At 40.1% G+C, this 24,785-nt stretch overlaps 3 protein-coding genes across 4 annotated transcripts in view; 2 read left to right on the forward strand and 1 right to left on the reverse strand.

The window, feature by feature from the left end:
• mgat4a (alpha-1,3-mannosyl-glycoprotein 4-beta-N-acetylglucosaminyltransferase A) overlaps positions 1-15,656 on the forward strand; it is a 35,584-nt gene extending 19,928 nt beyond the window's left edge. For both annotated transcript variants that reach the window (XM_088314525.1, XM_088314524.1), the window contains 13 exons: positions 1,616-1,749; positions 1,831-1,877; positions 1,956-2,069; positions 2,779-2,854; positions 4,706-4,820; positions 5,015-5,145; positions 6,420-6,527; positions 6,614-6,688; positions 7,982-8,100; positions 8,991-9,069; positions 10,894-10,954; positions 12,950-13,062; positions 13,156-15,656. In XM_088314525.1, the coding sequence (XP_088170651.1) occupies positions 1,616-1,749; positions 1,831-1,877; positions 1,956-2,069; positions 2,779-2,854; positions 4,706-4,820; positions 5,015-5,145; positions 6,420-6,527; positions 6,614-6,688; positions 7,982-8,100; positions 8,991-9,069; positions 10,894-10,954; positions 12,950-13,062; positions 13,156-13,182 (1,199 nt within the window). In that variant the 3' untranslated portion in view covers positions 13,183-15,656. The remainder of the gene's footprint in view (positions 1-1,615; positions 1,750-1,830; positions 1,878-1,955; positions 2,070-2,778; positions 2,855-4,705; positions 4,821-5,014; positions 5,146-6,419; positions 6,528-6,613; positions 6,689-7,981; positions 8,101-8,990; positions 9,070-10,893; positions 10,955-12,949; positions 13,063-13,155) is intronic.
• Positions 15,657-16,507: 851 nt separating this feature from the next.
• On the forward strand, positions 16,508-17,970 carry coa5 (cytochrome C oxidase assembly factor 5). The gene is made up of 3 exons (XM_088315477.1): positions 16,508-16,778; positions 17,507-17,590; positions 17,663-17,970. The coding sequence occupies exons 1-3, from the start codon at positions 16,677-16,679 to the stop codon at positions 17,702-17,704; spliced, it is 228 nt and encodes a 75-aa protein (XP_088171603.1). The 5' UTR covers positions 16,508-16,676; the 3' UTR covers positions 17,705-17,970.
• A 484-nt stretch (positions 17,971-18,454) lies between these two features.
• Positions 18,455-24,723, reverse strand: LOC148323341 (inosine-uridine preferring nucleoside hydrolase). The gene is made up of 7 exons (XM_088315476.1): positions 24,279-24,723; positions 23,604-23,680; positions 23,102-23,289; positions 21,358-21,537; positions 20,691-20,802; positions 20,473-20,609; positions 18,455-19,289 (listed from the first exon to the last, which is right to left on the reverse strand). The coding sequence occupies exons 1-7, from the start codon at positions 24,320-24,322 to the stop codon at positions 18,942-18,944; spliced, it is 1,086 nt and encodes a 361-aa protein (XP_088171602.1). The 5' UTR covers positions 24,323-24,723; the 3' UTR covers positions 18,455-18,941.
• Positions 24,724-24,785: the final 62 nt, after the last annotated feature.

Below are 24,785 nucleotides of genomic sequence, written 5' to 3' on the forward strand. Positions count from 1 at the left end.
TCGACCTAGTTTTTTTTTTTTTAAATGCTGGTGGGCGTCATCATACAACGTGGTTTTCGGTGTGAGAAACACAAAGCGAAACTGGGACAGATTCTCCACGCTGTGCAGATTCCCGGCCCCCTTTTCTCAAGCGCACAGTGTGCCGTGTGCACCTCACGTTTGTTTTTGTACCCTTGGCGAGGCCCCTCATCCCTGTCTCCAATGGGCATGACAACACGCCGACTGTAGACAAGTGTTGCTTCGCTATGACATCATTTCAAGTTTTGTGCAATAATGCTAGTTTGTATTCAGTTAATGCAGCTTCTCATTGTAATAGCGGTCAAAAGAACAATGCTTGAATATGAAGATGAGCACATGGGTCAAGATGGCAAGTAGTACCGTACTCTGCTGAATTCTCTCGCAAGCGTACATGCTGGTACTGTGAACTATAGACTGTCGGTGCACAGGCAAACTGTATAAACTGCACCGACAAAATTTGAAAAATGCCTCAAATGTTTCTCACATTCAAGGCATTTTAGAAGCCTCACATATTACACATGAATATGGCAACATTACAAATAAACAATGGAAACAGCAGAACATAACTGCAGACTGCTTCACAGCCACATCACGTTTTTTGGCATGATGAGGGCGTGCGCTTCAGTAGAGCTCATCTGAAAAGCGATTCAAATATGCCGATCCGAATGCTTCAGTCTGCTGATTGGATTTAGAAACATAAACAGTTAACACTACAACATGGACTGCATTGAAAAAATCTTGAACTCTAAAATTGACTTTGGCGCATGAAAGAGAAACTGAGAACATGACACTCATGGGATCCAAAAATATGCAAATGAGCAGCATAACTGGTTGGGCTGCCAGGAGGGGAAAGTTGGAGTTTATAGTCTGACCTTTTTAGGTGCATGCTTTTAAACTAATGTGCTGGGGCTATCTTTAGGGAAGGGCGTATATACGTATGGAGATAGAATCAAAGTATTGTCAATTTGATTGACAATGTATGACAATCTAACGAACAATCAACTAACTCGAATACTTTGATTTACAAAAAACTGCAACATAGCTCTCAACACAACAGGAGATCGTGATAACCAGTCGGCCACCAAGCCGCCCATCATCTCAACAAAATACTTAAATTACAGTGAAGCGACTCATTCTTGCAAATATCGACTGTTGTGATTTGAGTCTGATGGAGTTTTGGGGGAATTTTTCGGTATTGTTTCAGAACAAAGCACATGAAAGCTGCACATCACTTGCTTTTATCTCTTCGTCTTTCTTTTTAGTAGAGTCCCTTGCGTCAGTGTGACTATTGTTGTTGACCTGATGCCAATTAGCATTGACTACTTCTTCCGTAATTCTGCCAATTGTTGCCCTCATCTAGGAATTGTCAACGGAATCATTTTGTTATGAATCAAATCCACGTCTGACTCAGATATCGTTTTTAAGGTGCCTCTCCGTGAGCATCACAGTGGCGTACATGCTTTGCATCCAGGGGTCCCTTCCGTTGCCATCTCTGTCTGCGGAGTGGAATCTGTCAAATGCCCTGCAACGACCATTCACTATTTGTATCCATTTATTAAAACCCACCCCTACGCCACCCCGGTTCTCCTCTGCCCAGTTACCATGGTGATGGGGATCCCCACGGTGAAGCGTAAGGTGAAGTCGTATCTGGCGGAGACCCTGCATTCGCTCATCGACAAACTGTCTCCAGAGGAGAAACTCAACTGCGTCATTATCATCTTCGTTGGGGAGGTGAGAGGTCGCCCAGTACCAGTCGTTCCATAATGCGAAAAGTTGCGTGACGCTCACAGGTCGCCCTGCTTTCTCCGACAGACCGACCTGGAGTACGTTCAGAGTGTGGTTTCTGACCTGCAGAAGGAGTAAGAGCACCTTGCGATCGAAATGTCTGTTAGCTCGTTCATGCTCCCTGACGTCACGCGTGTTCTCTTTTTCATCAGGTTCTCGACAGAGATGAATTCAGGTTTGCTGGAGGTCATTTCGCCTCCCGCCACCTTCTACCCAGACCTCACCAACCTTAAAGAGACATTTGGGGACTCCAAAGACAGAGTAAGGTAAGACAAAGAATTATCGTTACCACCTTTCTTTTTTTTTTTTTTTCTTTCCCTAATTAGGCAAAGAGAGAATGAGAAAATGATAACCCGAGAGACACAGGGGTGGAGATGTGAGGCGACGACTGCAGGAGCAGAAGGATGAGTCAGTGGGAGGGAGCAAGCAAGTGAGAGCTTTTAGTCAGCTACTTAGTATTCTAAAAGCATTTGTCAAAGTCAGATCAAGGTCATCAGTACAGGCGCCCTTCTGCCTCTTGCTCCCCAAGTGCTCACAAGCTTTTGTCGTCAATGTTTTCTTTGCAGTCTGCTGTCGAGCAGCTCATAGAAATCTGCCACGGTGCGGTTAGTACGCATGTACTCGGATCATAATATAGACCTCAAGCACAGGTGAGTCTTGTTTGTGCAGCAGTGGGTGTTTGTTTGCTCCAACATCCTAGGTAATATAAGCCATGTGTCTCATGTGACCTGTCAATATTCTTTAGATTTACGTGGTTGTGTGTAAGTCTGACGGAACATTGTAGACTGGCGTGTATTGCATAAGCCCGCTTCAATATGAGTGCAGGGATAAACACTAATTGGGCCTGATAGACTATCGGGTCTCCAAGCAGTTGCAACAACAAAGCGTCCCTCTTCACATGTCGCCTGTAGAGCTCTTAAATTACACAATTAGAAACTATCATTTTTTTTTTCTTTTTTTTGTGTGTGTGTTTAGATGGCGGACAAAGCAGAACCTGGACTATTCCTTCCTCATGATGTACGCATTGAGCAAAGGAGTTTATTATGTTCAGGTAAGCCCTTAAATTCTGGAAAATTGCGCTATTATTTTTGACTGCCGTACTAAACCGAGGCAGCTACAATGCAAATGCGTGTAGTTGCAATTCGTCAGCATCTGTTTCCTCTCATTAAAACCTCCGCCTGGTTCAATTACTCTCAGCTTAATCCTCTTGGATTTCTGCTGCACTCATCTGTCTCTTTGGTGCTCCAAATATTACTAAATTAAATGTCTCCCTAATACAGTTCACCCGTTAAGGTGGAACGCAATCTGTTTTGAGATGCATTTTTTTTCCCCATTTAAAAAAAAAAAAAATAATAATGATAATAATAAAATAAATAAATAAAAATCCGCAGAAAGCTGTTCTATAGTCATCAGAAACCCTTCATCGCTTACACAGGGCTAATCTTTTGATATGAGCTGAACTGACATTTGTACGTAGTGTAAGTAATTTTCAAACAATCTTAATTGTAAAGGTTAATAATCCCTGTTAGTAGGAGTGAACGATTAATTGTATCGAGAATGAAATCGCTATTTCAGACAACGCGTTTTTGTGATTGTCAAATCTTTATTTATTTTATTTATTTTTTTTTTTATTTCCCCCAAAGGCTCTTATTCCATAAACTCACCAATCAGCAGCAATGGGGACAGGTCACACAAACCAGCTCGGTTCTGGTTTTAAAAAAGTGCTGCATTTACATCATGCGGTCACCCATACTGTCGAAAGTTGTCTCTTTTGTGGCTACTCGAGAATGGTAGATGTTCAGATAGCGTGCGCCACAACACGTAGCGCTCTCCTCGAAGTACCGTAAATAATCTTGGTTTCCATGATTAGAAACAAGATAGCTTTCTAACACTAAAGATGCATAGCAACACACCAAGCACAAAGAGAGAACATCAGAAGATGAAGAAGCTAATGTTAATCACAATTGTGGAATGCGGAGTCGGGAAAGACCAAAATAAGGGCTTACGTGTGCATCAAGCTTTTCACAAAACTCTGAAAATTAGTATTACAGTTAATGTGTATCTAGAACAAAAGTAAGACGACAGCTACATTCGCACACGCTCGAACACCAGAACACGCAACTGTGTTATTTATTAATTTATTTTTTTAAAAAGCAGACAAGATTACTTGAAATGCAAAATGTGAATTAGAAGCAATAGAATTGTTTAACAGGAAAAAAAATGTACTCTCCACAATTAAATAACCCATTCAGAAATAATTCCATTCTGATTTATACACTTTTACACTCGCAATGACCGTGAAAGCATTCAATTAATGTGTCACCTGACCTTGAAAAAGGACTGCCTACCTAACACATCCTCTTTGGTGTCCTTGCACTATTAGAATAATTTTTTTAATTTTTTTTTTTTATGGTCTGATGTCATATTCCGTCATGTTTGTAAATGTTATATATGGCATCAGCCTGCTTCCTTCATGCAACTTAAAGTTTAAATTGCATACTGTAGTGAATTGTTATCGTGTCACAAAAAGATAAAGAAAAACGCTTACACGGGGCTAATCTTTGGATATGAGCTGAACTGACATTTGTGACGTCATGAATGTCAGTGGCTGCAATGCTGACGCTTTGTGTGATACTTCGCCTGATAATTGTTTTAAACCGTCGACTACCATGCATACTTATGAACAGTCTAACATCTAATGCATGCGGTGTGTCATTTCCATTCTCTGCTCTCACCTGGAGGGAAGAGGTATTTCCACCCGCTTGAGTTTGGTGTACACTAGTTCTGCTGTGTTTTCATTGCTCAATCCCAATCGGCACATTCCTTTTGTGAGCATCTTAAAGCCCAGGATTCTCAGTTGTTTGTAATGGCTCACTCCTCCTGGTTGCCTTTCCTCCCTCAGTTGGAGGATGACATCGTGGCTAAGCCCAACTACTTTGCCACCATGAAGAACTTTGCCCTGCAGCTCTCTTCCGAGGACTGGATGATCCTGGAGTTTTCTCAGCTGGGCTTCATCGGTATGATTTGTCACATACCTGACTGGTTCTTTCAACAAGTGGTAGACTCACTTTGTACTTTATGCTTGAGGATGTTTACAGTTCAGCAACAAGTCCCCCAAGTCTTGTTAATGAGACTTAAATGTTGGTTGCTAATGAGCGTCTGTGCCAGCACCACAACTCTCATTAATGCTTTGCTATGTGCTCTCCTGCAGGGAAGATGTTCAAGGCACCAGACCTGAATCTCATCATCGAGTTCATCTTCATGTTCTATAAGGAGAAGCCAATCGACTGGCTCCTGGACCACATTCTCTGGGTCAAAGTGTGCAGTCCTGAGAAAGATGCGGTATGTTCCACAATGAACACGTGTCATTTTAACAACCTCTTTAGGTGAAGAGGTAGCACTTCTGTCAGGTTCAGACAATAAAAAAAAAAAACTTCTTAAAATAACAAATAAGAAAGGAAGACAAGAGTGTTTAGAATTGTGAGGAGAAATGGACAGAAGTGTGCTCAGTTACAACGCACCAATCAGCTCTGAAGCACATCCCCCGAATTCTCCCCATTTATTGGAGTGGTCCCTGGTTACGAGAGCATCTTCTGATGGAAAGGTTTTGGGGAAAGCAATATTAACTCATAAATCATTCCTAAACAATAGGGCTAGGCGTAAACTTTCAGTCACATTCCAACAGTTCAGGTGCTTGTTCCAGTTGCAGCAATGTGCCAAAAGGCACACTCCCCGTTGGTGAAGTGGTACAGCTCGCTTTCAGCTTTTCTTGACAGTCAACTTCTTATCTGGTGTTTCCGCCCGGTCTCAAACATGAGTCACATTGTGAAATAAATTCTTTGCAATACTGCAAGAGATATCATATATTTATTCTAACATCTTAAAATGCCATTTTTAGGAATAGACGCGAAATCATCAAGTCTGTGTTTGAATATGAAATAATTTCCCAATAGGAGACAACAGAAGTGGAAATAATCAGTTCCAGATTAAAAGTGTCGCCATTATAAAAACTGTACAGGTATTGTTTTATTGGAACCCTCTTAATATTTTCACGACCGTAGGGCACACTTAAAAGTCCCTAATTTTCTCCATAACGGACTGGGCGCCCTATGAATGGACTGAGTTCTATAAATCTGTACACATGTGACTTCCTTGAGCACTCCATGGGACCAAATGAGAGCATTTAACGGTGAGCGTTAGCAGCCTCTGTTGGTAAACTTAGACCCTACAGAACGCTCCTGAAGTTGCACACACACCAATGTGGACGTGAGGGAGAATGCTGAATTATAGGTCCGCTGTCCACGGTGTTGTAGTCTGTTTTATCATTATTATTGCAAGCAAGAAACATCTCAGGTTAGATTAACCTTTACACAACAGACCCTGCAAAAAACAAAAAACAAAAAAAAAAACACGCTCCCCAAAAGCACACCACTCACGACATCTCTCTGAACAGTCATCTGATTGGCTGAGGCTGAAGCACTACCAGAATGCTTTGCAGCACTTGGCACTTTTGTGTTGCGATCTTCACTGTACATGGCAGTAAATTCACCCTGCTCTACTGCATTATACTAATGTACTTTGGCTGTAACTATTGACCCTTTTTGACACTTTTCCAGAAACATTGCGAGCGCCAGAAGTCCAGCCTCCGCGTGCGCTTCCGACCCTCCCTGTTTCAACACGTGGGGCTCCATTCTTCTCTTCCCGGAAAGATCCAAAAGCTCACAGTGAGTCCCGTGGCCACGCAACCAGTCACACGCCACAGCCGACCAATCCCGCGCATTTCAGCATGCTCTATGTCCATAACCCGCAGGACAAAGACTTCCTGAAGCCACTTCTCCACAAAATACATGTCAACCCTCCTGCTGAGGTTTCCACCTCAATGAAGGTAATCATTCTCCCAAATTTTTACTGTCGAACCTTTGGTCTTCCAAATCCTCCCACTGAGGACAATACAGACTAAAGACAATCAGTTCCAACTTTAAATGTGCACCAAATCGTCTCATCCACAACTTTGATTGGCTGAACAGGCAATTTTAAGTACCATTAAAAAAAGAAACAAAAAATACTCCAATAAGTAAGTAAAATGTAGTACATGCCCTTTGAAGAAACCTTAAACATAATGGAGAGGTAACAAGAAGCTCTTTGCAGAGCAATCCAGCGTATTTATTTATATTGCTGCATTTCCATGAATAAGAATATTGTGGAAAGCATAATTCATTTTAGCAGTTCAATAGAAAACATGAAATCCCAAATATTTTATGGACTCACTACATGCACTGAACTATTTGATGAATTTCTTTTTATAGTTTTAATACAGTTTTCAAGTACTGTGCAAATGATTATTTTGGAGGGGTGGATGGGGAGTTAGCAAATAGCCTTCTTAAAATCATTTTCCAACATGTTTAATGAATCTCTTATGACTTCTTTGCTTTCAATTCAACTACTGAAACGACTACATTTTTAAACAGTATTCTGTTTTTTGGGGTGCTTTGAGACTTCCTCATTTCATCCAGAAATAAAATTGAGAATGGCAATTGCACTTCATATTCATTGTAGCTGTTACACATGCGAGAATTGGGCTGCAAAAAAAAAAAAAAAAAAAAATCTAAATTTTTCTTTGAAAAACGTAACGATAATTTGACGATATTTTACAAAAAATAGTCTAAAGCCACCAATGCTTCACAGAACAATTATGGAAAGACAGCGTTTGTGAACAGAAGCGCTTGTATATATCTTAATTTGCTTCATAGATCTGCAAAACAAATGTCTTGTAGTTACGATGCAGCGTGTAAACTGAACGTTTAGCAAATATCGAACATCCTGGCTGTCACGTCTTATAACTTGCTCGCCTCAAATAGTGTGTGTGTGTTTGTTTAACTCTTCAAGAGTTTTCGGAGTGTGCATATTTACTTAGCTTTCCTTTAGCATGTTTATGGAGTCGCAAAGCTGTCCTCGTAGAATGAAGGTTTATGACTTCCTCTTCCTTTTCCGTCAATGCGCATTGATTTGACAAATGAAGATTTCACCACGTCCTCCTACTTTGCGACCATCAACGGACTCATTTGACTTTCCTTTTCCAGACAAATACTCGATAATGCAAAATTGCACATGGTGAACGTGACATTGACGATGATATCGCTAACCCCCCCACGTTCTTCACGCATGCTGCTTCTGTCAGGTTTATCAGGGCCACACGCTGGAGAAGACATACCTTGGGGAAGATTTTTTCTGGGCCATCATGCCCACCGCTGGAGACTACATCCTCTTTAAATTCGACAGACCCATCAGCATAGAGCGGTAAGAAAGGATGTTATTAATTTCCACCCGCTGCCCTTCCCAGAAAGTCAATTCCAGTTTATGTCTGTGTTTGCATGCCTCTCCGGGGGATCCGAACAGGCTAATGAAAGAAAACTCTAAAATAAGCATTCTCAGGTTAGCCTCCATCTTCTCCACGGAGATGAAGTAGAGGAGCCGTATGTGTGTCTCAACTCAATATGGAGGACGGTCGCAGCATGGCCGGGTAAACTAGTCCTGTCAGTCGCTCCGTCCGTAAGCGACTACCTGTAGTGTGCCGTTTAGCGATGTCCGTTATAGAATCTAGCTGTGCTGATGAGACAGGATCTTATCAAGAGGAAGACGTTCCTTTTGTGGCAATTCCATCTGGGCTTGTTAAAATTAGCACAGCTCCCTCATATTTTATTGACAATCGCACAGTCTTCCACGATAATCAGAAAGTGAAATCAGTGTTTCGCTATAGGACTATCACAGCCCTTTTTACTTTTTAGAAATAGAAAATTTCAGAACTATATTGGTGACTTGTCAAATCCTCTTACTATGACATGATGTGCAGGTTAAAGAAATGACTTGAAATGACAGGATCAGCAGATCCTTAAACATCTTACATTTAATTAACCAAAGTAAACACCTTAATGATCCTGCAAGATTAAATCCTCAAATCCCTCATTCGGTTTAAAATGCAAATGAGAGCAAAACGGGACTCATTTCAGTTATGCACCTTATGCGCTTAGCTTACGGTTTATAATGTGGTCACATTTTGTACCGTACCTAAAGTCAGCAGACCCACTGAAATCCTTGATGATTTTTAAGTTTTTATATTTTTTTTTGTGCTAAGCCATGAATGGGCCCTGATGTCTTCATATGAAGTACTTAATGATTTTTGTTGTCAGGTTCCTGTTTCGCAGTGGTAACCAGGAACACCTGGGGGACAAGCTGCAAAGCACCACAGTGGAAATACTGCCTGTCTCCGTAAGGGAACCCTTACTCACTCACTCACTCACTCACTCACTCACACACAAATCATGCACGTACACACAGCGATGCGCAACGACAACGATCATTACATTACACTGTTTGGACGGGTTGCTTCAAAGGCTGCAACTTATTGATTTTAAACTGGAATGTAAGCATGACAGCACTGCCTGAGGCAATTGACTCATCAGTGATCAGAGACCCACGTGTGTGCCTTTTGCTCAAATGACAAATCATTAACACTTGCTTTGACTCGGCTGTTGCATAATTTCTTTGTTGACGTCGTCTAACATTTGCCTTTTGAGCAACATCAAAACGTAAGTAACATTTTGACGCCATAGGAGAGTGTTCACTGAGAGAGCACAATTGTTTTCCTCATATGCCCACTCTATTTTGGACAGTGCATGTTTCGGATTTTAACTTACTGACTCGCTCCCACCATATCGGCGCCACTCACCGGTACCGTCCTCAACTGCCACCCAGCGTTGGGTTGTAGCACCATTTTGGACGACGGGATTAGGAATCTCCCCACAGAGTTCGGAGTTTCCCTAGCACTTCTTTTTCACAGCCTTTGTTCCCACCAACCACCGTCATAGTCAGGGACAGCATCATTAAACGCACTCATTACTTACTATCACCCGCTGTTATCCCGGAGCCACAAAGTTATGGAAAAAGTGAATATCCTGCCCGATATTCTTGACTCCCTTCCAACATCCTTATCACAGGTCATTGTCCATGTGGGGACGAACGCGACAGTGCATCGCAATCGGAGTAGACCAAGAGAGACTTTCATGCCCTCTTTTGTCTTGCTCAAAACTTGCGGGCTGTCGGTCTTGATAAGCGCCATTTTGCTTACACAATTCCATGGCAGCGAGCGCTTCAGTCGCCTTTTAAGCCTGTATTCATGGCTCCTACACACTTATGCTTTTATTGACAATTTTAACCTATTCTGGAATTGCCGTTCTTTTTATAAGACGGATGGTTTTCTTCCAAGCTTTCTGGGTCGCTTGATTTTCGCAGCTCACATCCGCTATGCCGTCATCAATTCCACTGCCAGCTGACTCTTGTTTACAAATCACTCAGCCCACCGTTCCTGCTTCTACTTCTACCCTTAACTACTGCAATAATAATCTCACTACACCCACCTACACGTCAATATCAGCTGCTCTCACGAGATCTCCCTCCCGACAGATCATTGCCACCTCCACCGGACAGCGTTTCAATGAATAAAATCACATGTAGACGCTTCCCTCCCACATGCAAACAACGTGACAGTCTTGTGCATGTTAACACTTCCGCACGTCCAGCCCAAACATCAACCTGGCCGTGCTGAGCGTGCGCTCCTTTTTAACTCATTCACTTCATAAGACGTGTATATATACATTTTCAAAACTGTAGTCCCTGCCTCCCGAAGACGTATTTATACGTCTCTGCATTTTTATTATTTTTTTTTGCCCCATGTTTTTATCTTTAGAACAATATCCTGTATGCCTTGCAAAATCAGTCAAAATCCAGAAAAAAACGCTATGATTGAGTTGTTTGCTCTCATGAAAACGGCTGGGATTGTATGAGTTAAACAAAACTTTTATCATAAATGACCGGATTTTATCTAGAATGTATTCTTTTTTTCTGAGACATGGATGGATACAGAATTTCCAGTTGCTCTCACCAAGGCTTGTCCAGCAAATTGTAACTTTTTATTTTTGACTGGGGATGACAAAAGAGGAGGCAGGACTCCACTTTGAGCTGCTTTAGATGTATACAAAGTACTAAATAAATAACTTTTTAATTTAATAATAATTCAACTTTGTCTTTTGTCAGGAACCTGGACTGCAGACCAAAGAGAAATACAAACGAACTGAGGACCGATTCTACAGGATCGGTAAGTGTGTATGTGTGCAAAAACACATAAACATCAGTTTCAGGTGACACACACACACACACACACATGGATTACACACAAGTATCCATGAACGCTCCAAATTTGATATGGGTCTGAAACGCAATGGAAGTTGAACGATCGGATGTTTGCTGATGATTGCTTTTGACTTGCAGAGATGAGCTGCAAGCACTGTATGGTGGAAGTTAACCCGCTTGTCAACAACTGTGTTGGCAGAGAACAATTACTTTTAAAAAATGGTTACTACCACTTGGAGTTTGAAGTTTGTCAAACCAAACAAAAATCAAAGAGAATAACACATTGTCTATTTCAAACCATAACCAAGTCTGCTTTTTGCTTAAAGTTAACACCTAATGGTAAATGTACGTAATAGAGTAACATTTAATAAATACATTTTGCATGTTACAACCCTTTAAGCAACTGATGTTGGAGCACAAACAAAGGAGCAGCACATGTAGACAGACAACACGGTGATACATTAATATACTACAGTGAACCCCCGGTTATCGCGGTTAATGGGGACCGAGACCACCCGTGAAAACTGAAAATCCGCGAAGTAGCGTCGCACCTTCAAAAAAAAAAAAAAAAAAAAAGACAAAAAAAAACACCGCGTGTATATATATACTTCGCACCTATATATATATATATATATATATATATATATATATATATATATAATATATATAGGTGCGAAGTAGCGGCACGCCTTCAAAAATGCTTAAAAAAAAAAAAATATATGATATATATATATATATATATATATATATATATATATATATATATACACTGGTAGAGAGAGAGAGAGTGAAATTCATGTTATAACAAAAAAAAATTATTATTAAAACTTATTTTTTTTATTTCCCAGCCATTATTTTTGTATTTATTCAATTACTTCTTTTTGTATTTATTTAATTACTTCGACTTTTACCTGCTGGTACGCCGTCCGGTGTGCCCTGTGAATGTTATGATCCTCCAGCAGAGCTGGAGGATTGAACAGGACTCTCCAAACGCAGACACGGGAAAAAAGGTGGTGAGACAAAGATATTTATTATAATCACAATATAGTCAGTGTAATCAGCGCGTCTCGCAGCAGCTGACGAGACGATCGCTGGAGGAACGCCCACACAGCTGAAAAAACAAAAACACACGCGGCATGACAGGCACGGATCATGACAGGCACGGATCATGACAGGCACGGATCATGACTGTGAAATGAAAGGTGGCATTCTTCATTTATTTATTTATTCATTCATAACTGACAGCCTCGCGCTCCGCCGGTGCCCGGGGAAGGTGCTCCTCTTCGGCTTACTGTGATGCGAGCATGCCCTCCTCCTCGGGAGCTTCCATTCGGTTAAACTTAGGGCCCGCTTGGCACCGCCCGTGCCCGGGGAAGGTGCTCATCTTCGGCTTAACTGCCACGCACGCCGGCCGGAGCTCTGATACGGTCCGAACCGCGCGAAACGTCGCCACAAATCGTGTCCGGGGGAACCTGCTCTTCTTCGTCTACTCTCTTCTTCGTCCACTCTCCTCTTCGGCGCACGCCGGCCGTCTAACCGCTTCAGCGCCCCCTTGTGCCGCTCGGCGAAACTACAATGCCCCCGAATATTTTTTAGACCCGCAAAGCACTGAACCCGCGAAAGGTGAACCGCGAAGTAGCGGGGTTTCACTGTATATCCTTTATTCTCTGCGAACAACAGCTAATCCAACACACACTTAACCTGTCACCTGCGGCATGGCTCAGGGATCCGTCCTCAGCCCCACTCTGTTCACCCTGTACCTCCTACCAAGCATGAAATCTCCTTCCATTGTTATGCTGACGACACACAACTCTACCTTAAACTCAGCCCATAAGTGTTTGTCCTGTTGCTGTTGATCTGTTATTCTTTCTGTAATTGAGTCGAAAGACAAATTTCCACATTGTGGAGAATAAATGAAAGTAACTACTATTGCACTTGCGCTTTGTCTTCGAACACACAGGTCAATTTGAAAATGGTGTGGCTGAAGGGGCTGTCGACCCTTCCTTCAATCCCATCCTGGCCTTGCGACTGTCCGTTCTCAAAAACTCGGCTGTTTGGACCATCATCAGTGAAGTAAGCAAATCAGGCAACATACTGTACATGGTCTGTGTGATCAGTGTTTCCTTAACTGTATTTGACAGCATCCTCTGTTTCTTGTCTTATCAGATGCATATAAAGAGGATAGCAGGCTGATTTGTGCACGGGGTGGCCCCTTGCAGACTGCTCATGTTAGGGCCTCAGGCAGCAGTGAAGTCATGAACCCAATTGCAGCTCATCATTATTTCTTTATTTCACCCTTTTCTTTCGGCGTCCGTCACTCTCTTACTTACCTCCATAGTGAGAATGTGAATACTGCTGTTGGTAGGCAAAACAGCCGTGCTGTGGGACGGAATCAGACCAACAATTTTGGAACACAATCGCAGAAACCTCTCGGATGAATGAGGACAAAATCATGACGTCAACCGGGCCTCTTGTGTCAATGCTGCCAAACCACTCCCGGTAAACTCAATGCTGCCACTCTTGGGTGTGCTTGGTGCAGTGCACCCGGACTCGCGCCACCAGCGGATGCCCATGATGGTGCCGGGAATGTATACCCTAACCCACAAATGAGGAAATACCATTTTAAGACCAACACCAGCCCAAATACTCCATTTCATTATAAAAGAAAATCCCTGCCTGTCGTCAGTAACAGTTGGCTAAAATTTTTGAAGGAAAGAAAAAAAAAACTAAGTGATGAAAAAAAACACCTCGTCTCTCACCGTCTGTCTGACGAGGGTCCTTGTATAGAAAATCAATCAGACAATGCCTTGATGATGTTTTTTTCCAGAAGGAATATATTGATAAAGGATTACAGCTATGAGGATCGATGAAGGTGACTTAATTTATTTGAAAAGAAATCTTTTAATTTGTACAAGAAGTAAAATATATTTTTGAATCTATTACGAGATGTTTATGCTAGTGCGACTTTTGTTTTTATGTGTTTGCTCATCTACTGTGCATTCTCATGATGATAATAGCTACATGGAAGCCGCCGCTTTTCATTTCACTTGAAGCCGATTGACATTAAACATTATTTTCTCACAGCTAAAGGATAGGAAAGATGAGAACAGACTCCGTTTTGTGCATCAAATGTGGAGTATTGTGCCTTATATCAGGTTCCCTAAATGTGTATCAGCTAGTTCAACCCGCCTCAACGGCTGGCTAGAGTATTATCATCGTTCGAATTATTATTGTTGTGAAAATAGCAGACAGTTCAGTCAGTGTTTGATGTTACTACAAGTATGTGGTATCACATTCCATCTTAAAACGGCTTGCTTTGCACTGTGTATTTGTTGCATCTCCGTTGGGAACACCATCTTTTCATTGTACAAGGACCATTAGGGCCATACTGAACGGGGGAGTAACGAGAAATTCTAAATGAAAAGCCGCCTTTTTGGAACAAAGTCATAATCTTGCAAGAAAGAAGTAAATATTTTTCAAATAGATGTTATATTCTAGTTTTCTTAAAGGACGAAGGTCAATATTAGTAGTATAAAGGCAAAACAGTAACAATAGGAAAGTGATGTTCTTTTTTATGTTAATGCAACAGCTGATGAATCTGCCATAAATATGCTATCTATAATATTTTTGAATGTGTCTTAAAAAGACTTATTTTATGTGGAGTTGTCTGATAGTATTGCAAGAATTTTTTTTTAATTAAATTTATAGGAGCGTTCCACTCTACCCCAAAATATTTGAATTATCCTGGTGAGTATATATTTATTTTGGGATTGTCCCTAATACAAGTAATATTACAAGGTTAGTCTCGTATAATATTGATCTACCCCAGTTCCAATTTTCTTGAAAAATAAGTTAATTTCCATTCTAATTCAAAGAAACTGTTCAAGTGTGGCACTAATGCTCCTTTGTACACAGTTTTTAAATTTGCCAATTGAATGAAAATATTTCAGTTGTCCAGTCACCTTTCTTTTGTTTTGGAACAGAATGTCACGACTACTGATCGTTTAAGAGTACACCTGTTTGTCATAGGAGTTTAACGAAGGATGTCAAGTTCATTGTAAATATGAATATAAAAAGCAATGAGCATCTGCTTCTGTCACTCTTGCGCCTCACTTTGAAATTCACATCACTTTTTTTGGGGAACTTACTGCCATTTTAAATGGCAGTGGTCTTTCTTCAAGGGGGTAATGAAGTGCCTTTTGGTGGACAGAGCTGTAACTGTGTTGTTTAAATGCACATCTGTACATAGTTGACGGGTGTTTTTATTGTTTGGTTAAAGTAGGCTTCTTGTTTGCACCATCTGATGTTTGAACTTTGTCTGGACCATGATCATATATGTTTACTTTGAAAGAGGATGAGAACAAGATGCCACACAGCTTCTCTTAACACTTAGGATTGTCTTTATGCCGAAAGCTGAAGAAACCGGTTGCACGTAACGGCAAGAAAAACCCTTTTGTGAATGTGTTAATGGAGAGTAAAGACCGAAAACTATTTCAGGCTCGAAACCCCCCTCCCTCCAAAACACCTTTGGGGTTGTGTGCCTTCATCTTGTTATCCGTTGCCTGCCTCTTTTTTTTTTTCTTTTCCTTTTTTTTGGGGTGGGGGCATCATTTTACATGGACATGTTTGAAATAAATAAGGGAACAAGTTCCTTTGTTCGATTGCCATTGTTTGTGCTACGGTTTTGTTCTACACTCTTCACATAGACATTTTTTTAGAAGCGTTAACGCTATCAATTTGAATTATCAGCAACACACCCGGGTTATGAAAGGCTTAAATATAGGCTGAAGATGATAATAATTGTATTGTTTTATTTACATTTTGCATGACGTCACAAATTCAATGGAATGGCCTTTGTACATAACACTACAATTATCTCAGAGATAACATGTATCTCTTCTATCTCTACCTTGTTATCGCTCTTTCGCCATATATGAAGCTATCTTCAGATCTCTTTTTGGAAAACCAGTCGGTATCTGGTGAGACCATCGTTATCAGTGCTATTCATCCACGACCATGACGTCATATGTGCCAGCGTGATAACGCCCAGTGTTGCAAGAATTAGTACCTGAAATCGGTTGTTTCATAATAGTGATGACACACAATATAATTTCTGTTGGTTGCGTCGGCTCGATCACAAAACTTAGCGATAACAGCTCAAAACAAAGTCCTAGCCTTCCCTGTGGCAATACAACGTTCCGCTCCTTAATTGACAGCAGGTAAAACAACGGGTACATCGCACATACAAACACAACGTTCCTGACACACCTAACAGCACAAAACAAGGTGCTCCTGTCAAATGTGGCGTCACAGCGTGCAGCTACACAAATTATACGGCAATTGGTCAAAATACTTAAACTTGTCAACGAAAACAACAAAAGTTTCTCCAGCGTTTTAAAGGTGTTGCGTATTGACGTCAACAGAAAAAGTCAGGAGGGCCAAAGCAGTGAGCCCAAAGAGGCAGTGTCACATGAATTAGTGACGTAATCGCAGCGGAAGTACTGTGGAACTACAACTATACCCACGATGCACTTGTTCGGATAGTTCTTCCGTTTTCCCGTCATGCAACGCCCTTCGAAAATGGCGGCCGGGGGCTTTCACAACAAATAAAATACAAACGCCAAACTCGTTGGTTCTCGTGCTGTTTAGTTTATTTGCATTAAGTTAATATTAGTGGAATCTTCACAATGCCGAAATATTACGAGGATAAAGAGGAAGACAACCGAGCGTGTGCTGGTATAAGAGAGGACTTTAAGGCATGTCTCCTTCAACATGACTGTGTCATCAAGGTAAATATATAAAGATCTGTGAAGGTAACCCTCACCCTTACTTGATATTTTTTGTTTCAATTAAGATCAAATTATTCCACGATATCAATTTACTGCCTGCGATCATTTGACATTTTAGAAGCTGTGCCTTTTTCGTTCTGGAAATATTTCTATTACCAGGTCCTAAATTGGCTACATCAATCTACCAAACCGTTGGAAACAATTAACATGATGTAATGCAGTCTCCACCACTGACAATTATGTGGAACTAGAAGTGCAGTATAAAGGATAGTCAGCCCATGACTGTTCAAAATAAAGCGAAATAATTCACTGTGGTTTGTAACAATTTATGAGTATAAAGAAATATATATCAGTACTAATAAATGTATTATTACTTATCCCAAAATGACTGTAATTGCCAGTCTTGCTTAGTGGACAATATGGTGGCGAATGATTGTTTGTCGACTGCCGGGGTCTTCAATCCTGTTCACTGAGGGCCGGTGTCCTGCCTGTGTTCCATCCCTCCCTGCAGCAACACACCTGATTCAAACGGGCGGGACACCGACCCTTGACGGACAGGGTGAGGATCCCTGGTCTACTGTATATGTGCCCTGTGTTTGCCTGGCTAACAGTCCATGGTGTACCCAACCCAACCTCTCTCCCAAAGGATCTAGCCACAGACCCCCTGTGACGAAATTTTGTTCGTATGCAAGTGCGTATTGACAATATCTTCCTTTATACCTTTTTAGGAGGGGAAGATGCCCAGTGAATGCCTGAAGGAAGGTCATTGCAAAGCCCTGCAGACGTCATTTTTTGAGTGCAAGAGATCCATGGTGAGTTTGTAAAAAGACTTGGCAGAAAGCGCCGTGAATGACAATTCACATTCTTGCATTGTCCTAACGCAGCTGGACACAAGGTCAAGATTCAGAGGAAGAAAAGGCTATTGAAGGATTACATGGCATCACATATTAAAGCAACGCCCACCTGTGCCAGTGGAGCTTCTCCTCTTCCTCCTTGCTCGACATCATGTAGCAACAAAGGACTTACGCATTTTTATGAACAATGCACACTGAGCCAAGATATTTGACACCCAAGCAAATAATGGAGATGTTTTTGCGTATACATTATGTGTGAAGCATTGAATGTTGTTGGAAACATGATATTAGTGCCACACTGAAAATAAGAACTTTATCAGGTACGTTTTACATTTGCAAGAATGGGTGTGGATGTTCCAATATTAATGTAAAATATAGTAATGATATTTTGAGATGTATCTCACTGGTTATCTTCTGGGTTTTCCTTATGCATGCTATTACGGTAGTGGATCAAATTGTTATATTACGGAGAGAAGTAACGCTGGATAAAATGTGGAAAAATAATTACTGGAAGAAATATGACCTTTGTTTTGTGATTACATTTTCAGCGGATAAAATCACAACTTCCCGTTTATGGTGCGTCATTCTTACAACTATTCACGTGGTTCTCAAGGGCGATCTGGTACCTACAGGCATCATTGCTGACACAAGGTCTTGCTCTGATGTTAAATGATGACATTTTTGTTATATAAACAAAAACGTGGCCAGTTAACCATGGACAAAAGTATCACCGTCGGTAGCATTGTATTTTAATTACAGCTCTAAAATGACTTTTTTAAAAAAAAAAATATTTGGGTAAATAAAAACAGCATTTCTCCCCCATTGAATATAATCAATTTTATTTTTAAACAAAATATTTAGTGCAGAAGAAGCATATATCATGTGAAGTTTAAATACGTGAATTTTATCATTCTTTTTCTGTTTTAATTCTTCTTAGTAAGTCACAGTGTCCCATCACTGGTAAGCTAACAGAGCCGTGGGCGCGACATGTTTTCCTTGCGGCGAACTAATGCACTCAATTCAAGAAAAAAGGTCAAAAAGGTAACAGTTTGATCGGAGTCAGGTGGCCAATCTTATTGTAGCAAACTTAGAATTTTTAAAACCACATAAACTGTCAAACCAGTTATCAGCTCATGCCAAGACCAGAATAACTTATTCCAAAACGTTTTCCATCATTATTGTGACCTGTATGAAAGTTTTGAAATTATTTTAGTCTCATTGTTTTCTATCCCATGATGAAATAAACCGCCTATTTCACTTGGAAAAAGGATAAAGTCCAAGTCCATTATTGCCCTTAAGGCATTAGAAATTATTTCAAGGCTGCCATCATCATCTCCTTAAACTTCTCCAAGTCCACCTTTTTCATGATGAAAGCCTTGTGAGTCTTCTTGAGACAGCCCAGCGTATCCACCACCATCATGCCCCGAGTGTGCGTGCCTGTCAGCTCCACGCTGACCGGGTAACAGTCGCTCTCTATGACAAAGGCGTCATCCACGGCGGCAGCCATGGCGTACGAGTCGCAGGAGACAAAGCCGCTGCCGCCCACCAACTCCTTCTGGATGCGCTCGCTGTGTGACACCTCAATGCTGTGGTGGAAGATGCGCGCCATGAAGCGAGCTTTGTGTGTGGGCTGCGCCAGCCAGGCGTCGCAGAAATCCTTTTGGAACATGTGAAGCAAAGAGATGGTGTTCAGACGGTGGTATAAACGGCATGAAATGCAGCACATTTGGACCGCAAAAGCTTTTGGAGGACTATTTTAAATATATCTGTTTAGATCAAGGGTCTTCAATCCTGTTCCTCGAGGGCCGGTGTTCTTCCCGTTTTCCACCTCTCCCTGGTGCAACACACCTGAGCGATCGTTATCTAGCTTCTGCAGACCTTGTTGATTATCTGATCATTTGAATCAGCTGTGTTGCAGCAGGGAGAGATGGAAAACCTGCAGGACACCCGCCCTCGAGGAACAGTATTGAGGACCCCTGGTTTAGATAGTTGCAGGTCCAGGAAGTGGCAAGAATTCAAGTTCTTGGGACCGGCCGGCATTTTGCATTCAAATTGGGTATTTGTACAAATACAATCGATGACATGATCAGGTAAAATTATAACCACATATTGAGATGATATTCAAACCAAAATGCAAAATGTTTAATTCATATAATTTAGTTTATGCAAAATTATTTGTGTTGTCCATTTGAAAAACACTTTTTTTTTCTTTTTTAGCTGATTCTGATTGCCCCCCATATAAAAATCACACAATTTAGGGATGCTTTGCATTCGACTGAGGAAAAAAAATTTCTAGTTTTTTGAGGTGTAATTTTATTAAAAACTATATTTTTGGATTGGGGGGATAAAAACAAAACGTTCTTTTTATTGTACAGTAAATGTAAAAATGGATTTGTACAATTCAATTCACCCAATAAACTTCATCTAACTGACACCTCTGCAGTTTAATATCTTTACATATTATAGTGTTCATTAATTATGCATGTTGTATGTTCATTAGTCTCTTGGAAATAAATGAGCAGAAAAAAAAAAGCGTTCCTCATTTTGTTTTCATATAGAAAACTACAAATAAGGAACATTATTCAGTCAGTGAGTTTCAGACCTTTGGGCTTGCAGAGAAGGTTATACTGTTTGGATAAGATAATCCTTGAACCTCAAATGCCCATTTTGGTGTCTCAAAATGGCAAATCAATAGTATCTGATTAATCTGACTTTGTAATATGTGATTATATAAATATTCAATAGGTGCAGCCCTGATCTCATTACAGCACTGGTGTGGAATTTAAAGCCATGTGATAGAATACAGAATTTGGTACATAAATGACCTGCCACGTGCTTACCCAGGACAGTTTGCTGTAGCAGGTAAACTCCCAGCATGCCAAGTAAGTTGGACAGCAGTAGTCGTTCAACACGATGTACGCTGCTTCTGGATCGGCTGCAAAGTTGAACTCTCCGCACACTGTGGCGTTCCCTCGTGCTGCGCACACAACCGCAAATGTGTCACTTGCAAGCGATCCACAGTTAGTTTTACGTGTCGAGGAAGCACTACTCGACTGACATTCGGTGTTGCCTCCCATTATGTAGAGCCCTCGCAGCTTGCTCGGCAAGGACGGATCCAACCTCACGGCCAGAGCCAGGTTGGTGAGCGGCGCCGTGGCAACCAGCGATATCTCGGAGGGATGTGGAAGAAACGCAATATTAGGTACACCAAGATAAATGCTGTGGCAAGAATGCTGTTTTGAATTATTCAGATGGGTATTCAACAATGTTAGCTATTCTGCAGGGTTTGTAAGATTTCTGAAGTGAGAGGATAAAAGTTTTCAGAATTTCTTCAGAAATGGCAAATACAAATTAATTCTTATAATTGCGCACATTTTTTATGGCTTTACAAATTACATAATAGCTTTGACATGATGGTGTTTCAGAGTTGTTTGAAAGTGGCTCTGGATCTTCAACCAGCCTCTGACCAAGTCATTGGCAATTATGAGATTTACTTGGCAGTTGAATTTCACACAAACAATTAAATAGTCCAGTTTATAATGATCCAGTGGAATGAAGACCTGCCAATTAGTTAATGTGCATCTTTATCAATTAAAATTGTACTTTATCCACCATCACTGTCTTTAAAGTGAGTTCCACCTCCTCACGACCTTTGGGGATGGGGGTGCAATGCAACACCGATCTCATTAAATGGTGCAGGTGTACCTAATGTTACGGTCGCTCACCTCTCCCGGGTTCTCGTTGACAATCCTGATGATAGCTGACACGGCGCCCTCCTCCCGCACAAGGTCCAGGCCGGGAGCGTTTGGGTCGGGGGCGTCCCCAAAGCCGTCCAGCCCATGGAAGTGGCTGGCGTTAATCGTCTTGCCAAGGATGGGCTTGGCAGCACCTTTAAACACCGGAATCTAGCACATGAAACCAAGCAAATCAGGGGTTGAGTTTAAAGTATTACGAGAACAAAGTTGCCATGTTACAAGAGAGTCGTAATATTTTGGTGGTAAAAAAATAAATAAATAAATCACAGTCTTCTGACAATTAAATTTAAATTTTTTTTTTTTCACCAAAATTGAACCGTTATCAGAGTATTCTCAAGTCACATTCTTCTCACAAAAAAGTCAGTCATAGTCATGATGATAAAATATTTTAAGGATTTAAACAACAAGGGAGTTATAATGTTGCAAGAATAAAGTTGTCAAATTACATCAAAAAATTGTAATATTATAAAAATCAAGTCACATTTTTCCACCAAATCCATGAATAGTCATAATGTTCTGCAAATTAATTCCGCTTTGTACTGACTAATAAGCAATGTTACAAGAATTCCTTATGAGGAGTTGTAATATTACAGAATAGTCATTAAGTCAATGTCCCAAAAAGTAATTATCTTTTTTTTCCCCAAGAATTAAGACATAATGTTATGAAAATCAAATTGTACTTTGAACAATAATGTCAAAACATGAGAATATCTTCATAATATTACTAGTATGAAGTATTATTTTTTTATTTTAGGGGTATTTATGAGGGGAAAATCACAATGTTAGTAAAGTGTTTGTTTATTTTGTTAGAAATTTTCCGTAAATAAGTCTCTTTTTTAACAAGGTTAAAATTGAGATTGCGTTATGGAGAAAAAGATGTGAAAATAAAGTTTTGTTTACGAGAAACAAAACTTTCATTATGACTGAGTACATTTTTACAATTGTATGACCCTTTCTCATAGTATCAATTATTTCAATTTTGTTTCCAGTGATTTGGTTAATAAATTTTGAAATAACAAAAATACTTTTGAGATGAAAGTTACATTAAATATTATATGTTGTAATGATCTGAAAATCAAGACTTATTTTCTTCAAATCCCTGTATCGTAATAAAGTCAGAAAAGTTAGAGAACAAAGTACTATTTGTGTTCTGGAAATCACAAATCTAGTCATGTAAAAAAAAAATAACAACAAAAAAATTTGTGGTAATATGAAAATGAGCTGTAATATCAGGGGGTTAAGTCATACTGTTCCAAGAATAAAGTACTCTCACAAATTTTAATATAGGCATTTTTTTTCAATTGAGTAAATGTTAAGTCTCACTCTTTATCGTCCGTGTTGGGCCAGCTTGGCGCCAGTGACTCCTCTAAGTTTTGCTGCACACGTCAGCAGCGGTTATAAACTGCCACTGGAAGTAAATTAAACTATTACACTTTAAATAATTTAATGTTCAAAATTAAAGCTTTAAATGTGACAGCCCTAATGAGGGTTATATATAAAAATGTTCAAACATTTTTTTCTGATAGTATTATCTTATCCATTGGTTTGAAATAAAAATGTGACTTTTAATTGCTAACTGAGCCTTCTATGTTGGAGGACAAGGAAGTTATTTTCAAGCAGTCCCTATACAGCCCACGAGTGCAGTTAACTCAACTCATGTGAGGCAGCCTCTTCCAAATCCCCACATTTTAAATTCAAACCAAAACGGACCTACCTCCAGCCTATCGCAAGCTTGCAGAACACGCAGCGTGTTCCTGCACACATTCTCCACCGTGGTGTTTCCGTGCACGCACGTCACTCCCAGCAGGTCCACATTGGGCGCGGCCAACGCCAACATGATGGCCTGTGCGTCATCCACGCCGCAGTCCACATCCACCAGCAGCTTCTTCCTCATCCTGGAGGCTTTTGTTTTGTTGAAAATTTAACAGGACAGTTGCACAAATGGTCACCAAGGTTTTCTGTTTATAGCGTCACTTAAGCCAGTAATTCTCAAAGTGTTTCACCACAAAAATACAATTCAGTTGTATTTAACTTTGAAGTGCTATACATTTGCACTTATTCTTTTAAGAACTGCTTGCTTTTTGAATATAAGTTTTTCAACAAATATTTAGGTACAGTTGTAACATTTGTGTGCTATTCATGCAGTCAAGTATTTCTTTCAGGTGACCCTTGGTGTGAAATATTTGAGAACCACTAACCTAAGTGACCAAACTTACCTTCTGGGGATGAAAATGTACTGAAGTGTAAGATTGCTTGCGTTCTCAGAGAGTGAAAACAAAGACCACTGGTTAACCTTTGGATAGCAATAGAAGGCTTCATGTTACAAATAAATACCTATAAGGAATGAAGTTAAAAATATAAAGCCCAAAAGAGTCTGAATGTTGAAACAAACTTAATTTAAAAATATGATTTCAAATTTCAGAAATTTTTACAATTTAATTTTGTTTTTTTTTCACTATTCTGTTTTATCAGAATAGTGTTGATTTTACAGAAAAAATGCCATAACGTAAAAAAAAATTAATTACAATTTCAGGGAAAAAAATCATTTTGTCAGTTTGTACAAACAGTGACTGATTGTCGTCAATTAAAAATAAAATACAAATTACAATGATTTAAAAATGTTGTTATAATACATCATTGGACTTTCTTGTTTTCGATGATTTTTCATTCAAACTTCGCAATAAAATACAAATGCTGCCAAATGTTAAGTGAATTCCTTTTTGTCGCTATTAATTTCTCAGCGTCTGCTTTCAAAGTCCCATGTAAACGTGCGATTTTCCCCTCTTCGGTTTGTTTATTCATCCAACATTTCTAACGCACACGTTACTACAGTAAGAAATGCGCAATACATATCAAGCAAAAACGTGAAGTATTGAAAGATTTGGAATTACCTTCGAGTAAAGCTGCAGCACAAGACGGCTGCGCACAGCGCCATGCAGGGAGCAGATACGAAGTTTAGATCTCGCACTCTGTGTCCTTTTTCGAGATGGTGAATCGCGTAAATAGGTTACTGTTTTTAAATGGACAAAATTGGGGAAATATACATTAGCAAATGATATTCAAATTAGGTCACCTTAAAAATTTATTTATTAAATAATTTTTGTGTTAAATAAAAAAAAACTGTTACGGAGAGATCATCTTAGAATAGAGGAGCTACGTAAAAAATGCATCACTTCCGGTTGGAGCCTGACAGAAAACACATTTTATTCTTTTCCCCTCGCAATCACTTCTTTCTACTTCTTATTCTCGATGTTTTTATTGACTGTTACTATCATTGAATATTTTCGTTTCGTCAATAGTTGTAAATTTAAGTGCAGTTCACTTTTTCCTATCCTCTATTGAGCTAAGCCACGCATTTTACATTTGGAGAATCTTATGGTACATTCCCAAATTAAAAT

This window comes from Idiotropiscis lumnitzeri, chromosome 14 (genome assembly GCF_059441095.1).
Source record: "Idiotropiscis lumnitzeri isolate Australia: NSW breed Sydney's pygmy pipehorse chromosome 14, RoL_Ilum_1.0, whole genome shotgun sequence".
In the NCBI taxonomy this organism is placed as follows: domain Eukaryota; kingdom Metazoa; phylum Chordata; class Actinopteri; order Syngnathiformes; family Syngnathidae; genus Idiotropiscis; species Idiotropiscis lumnitzeri.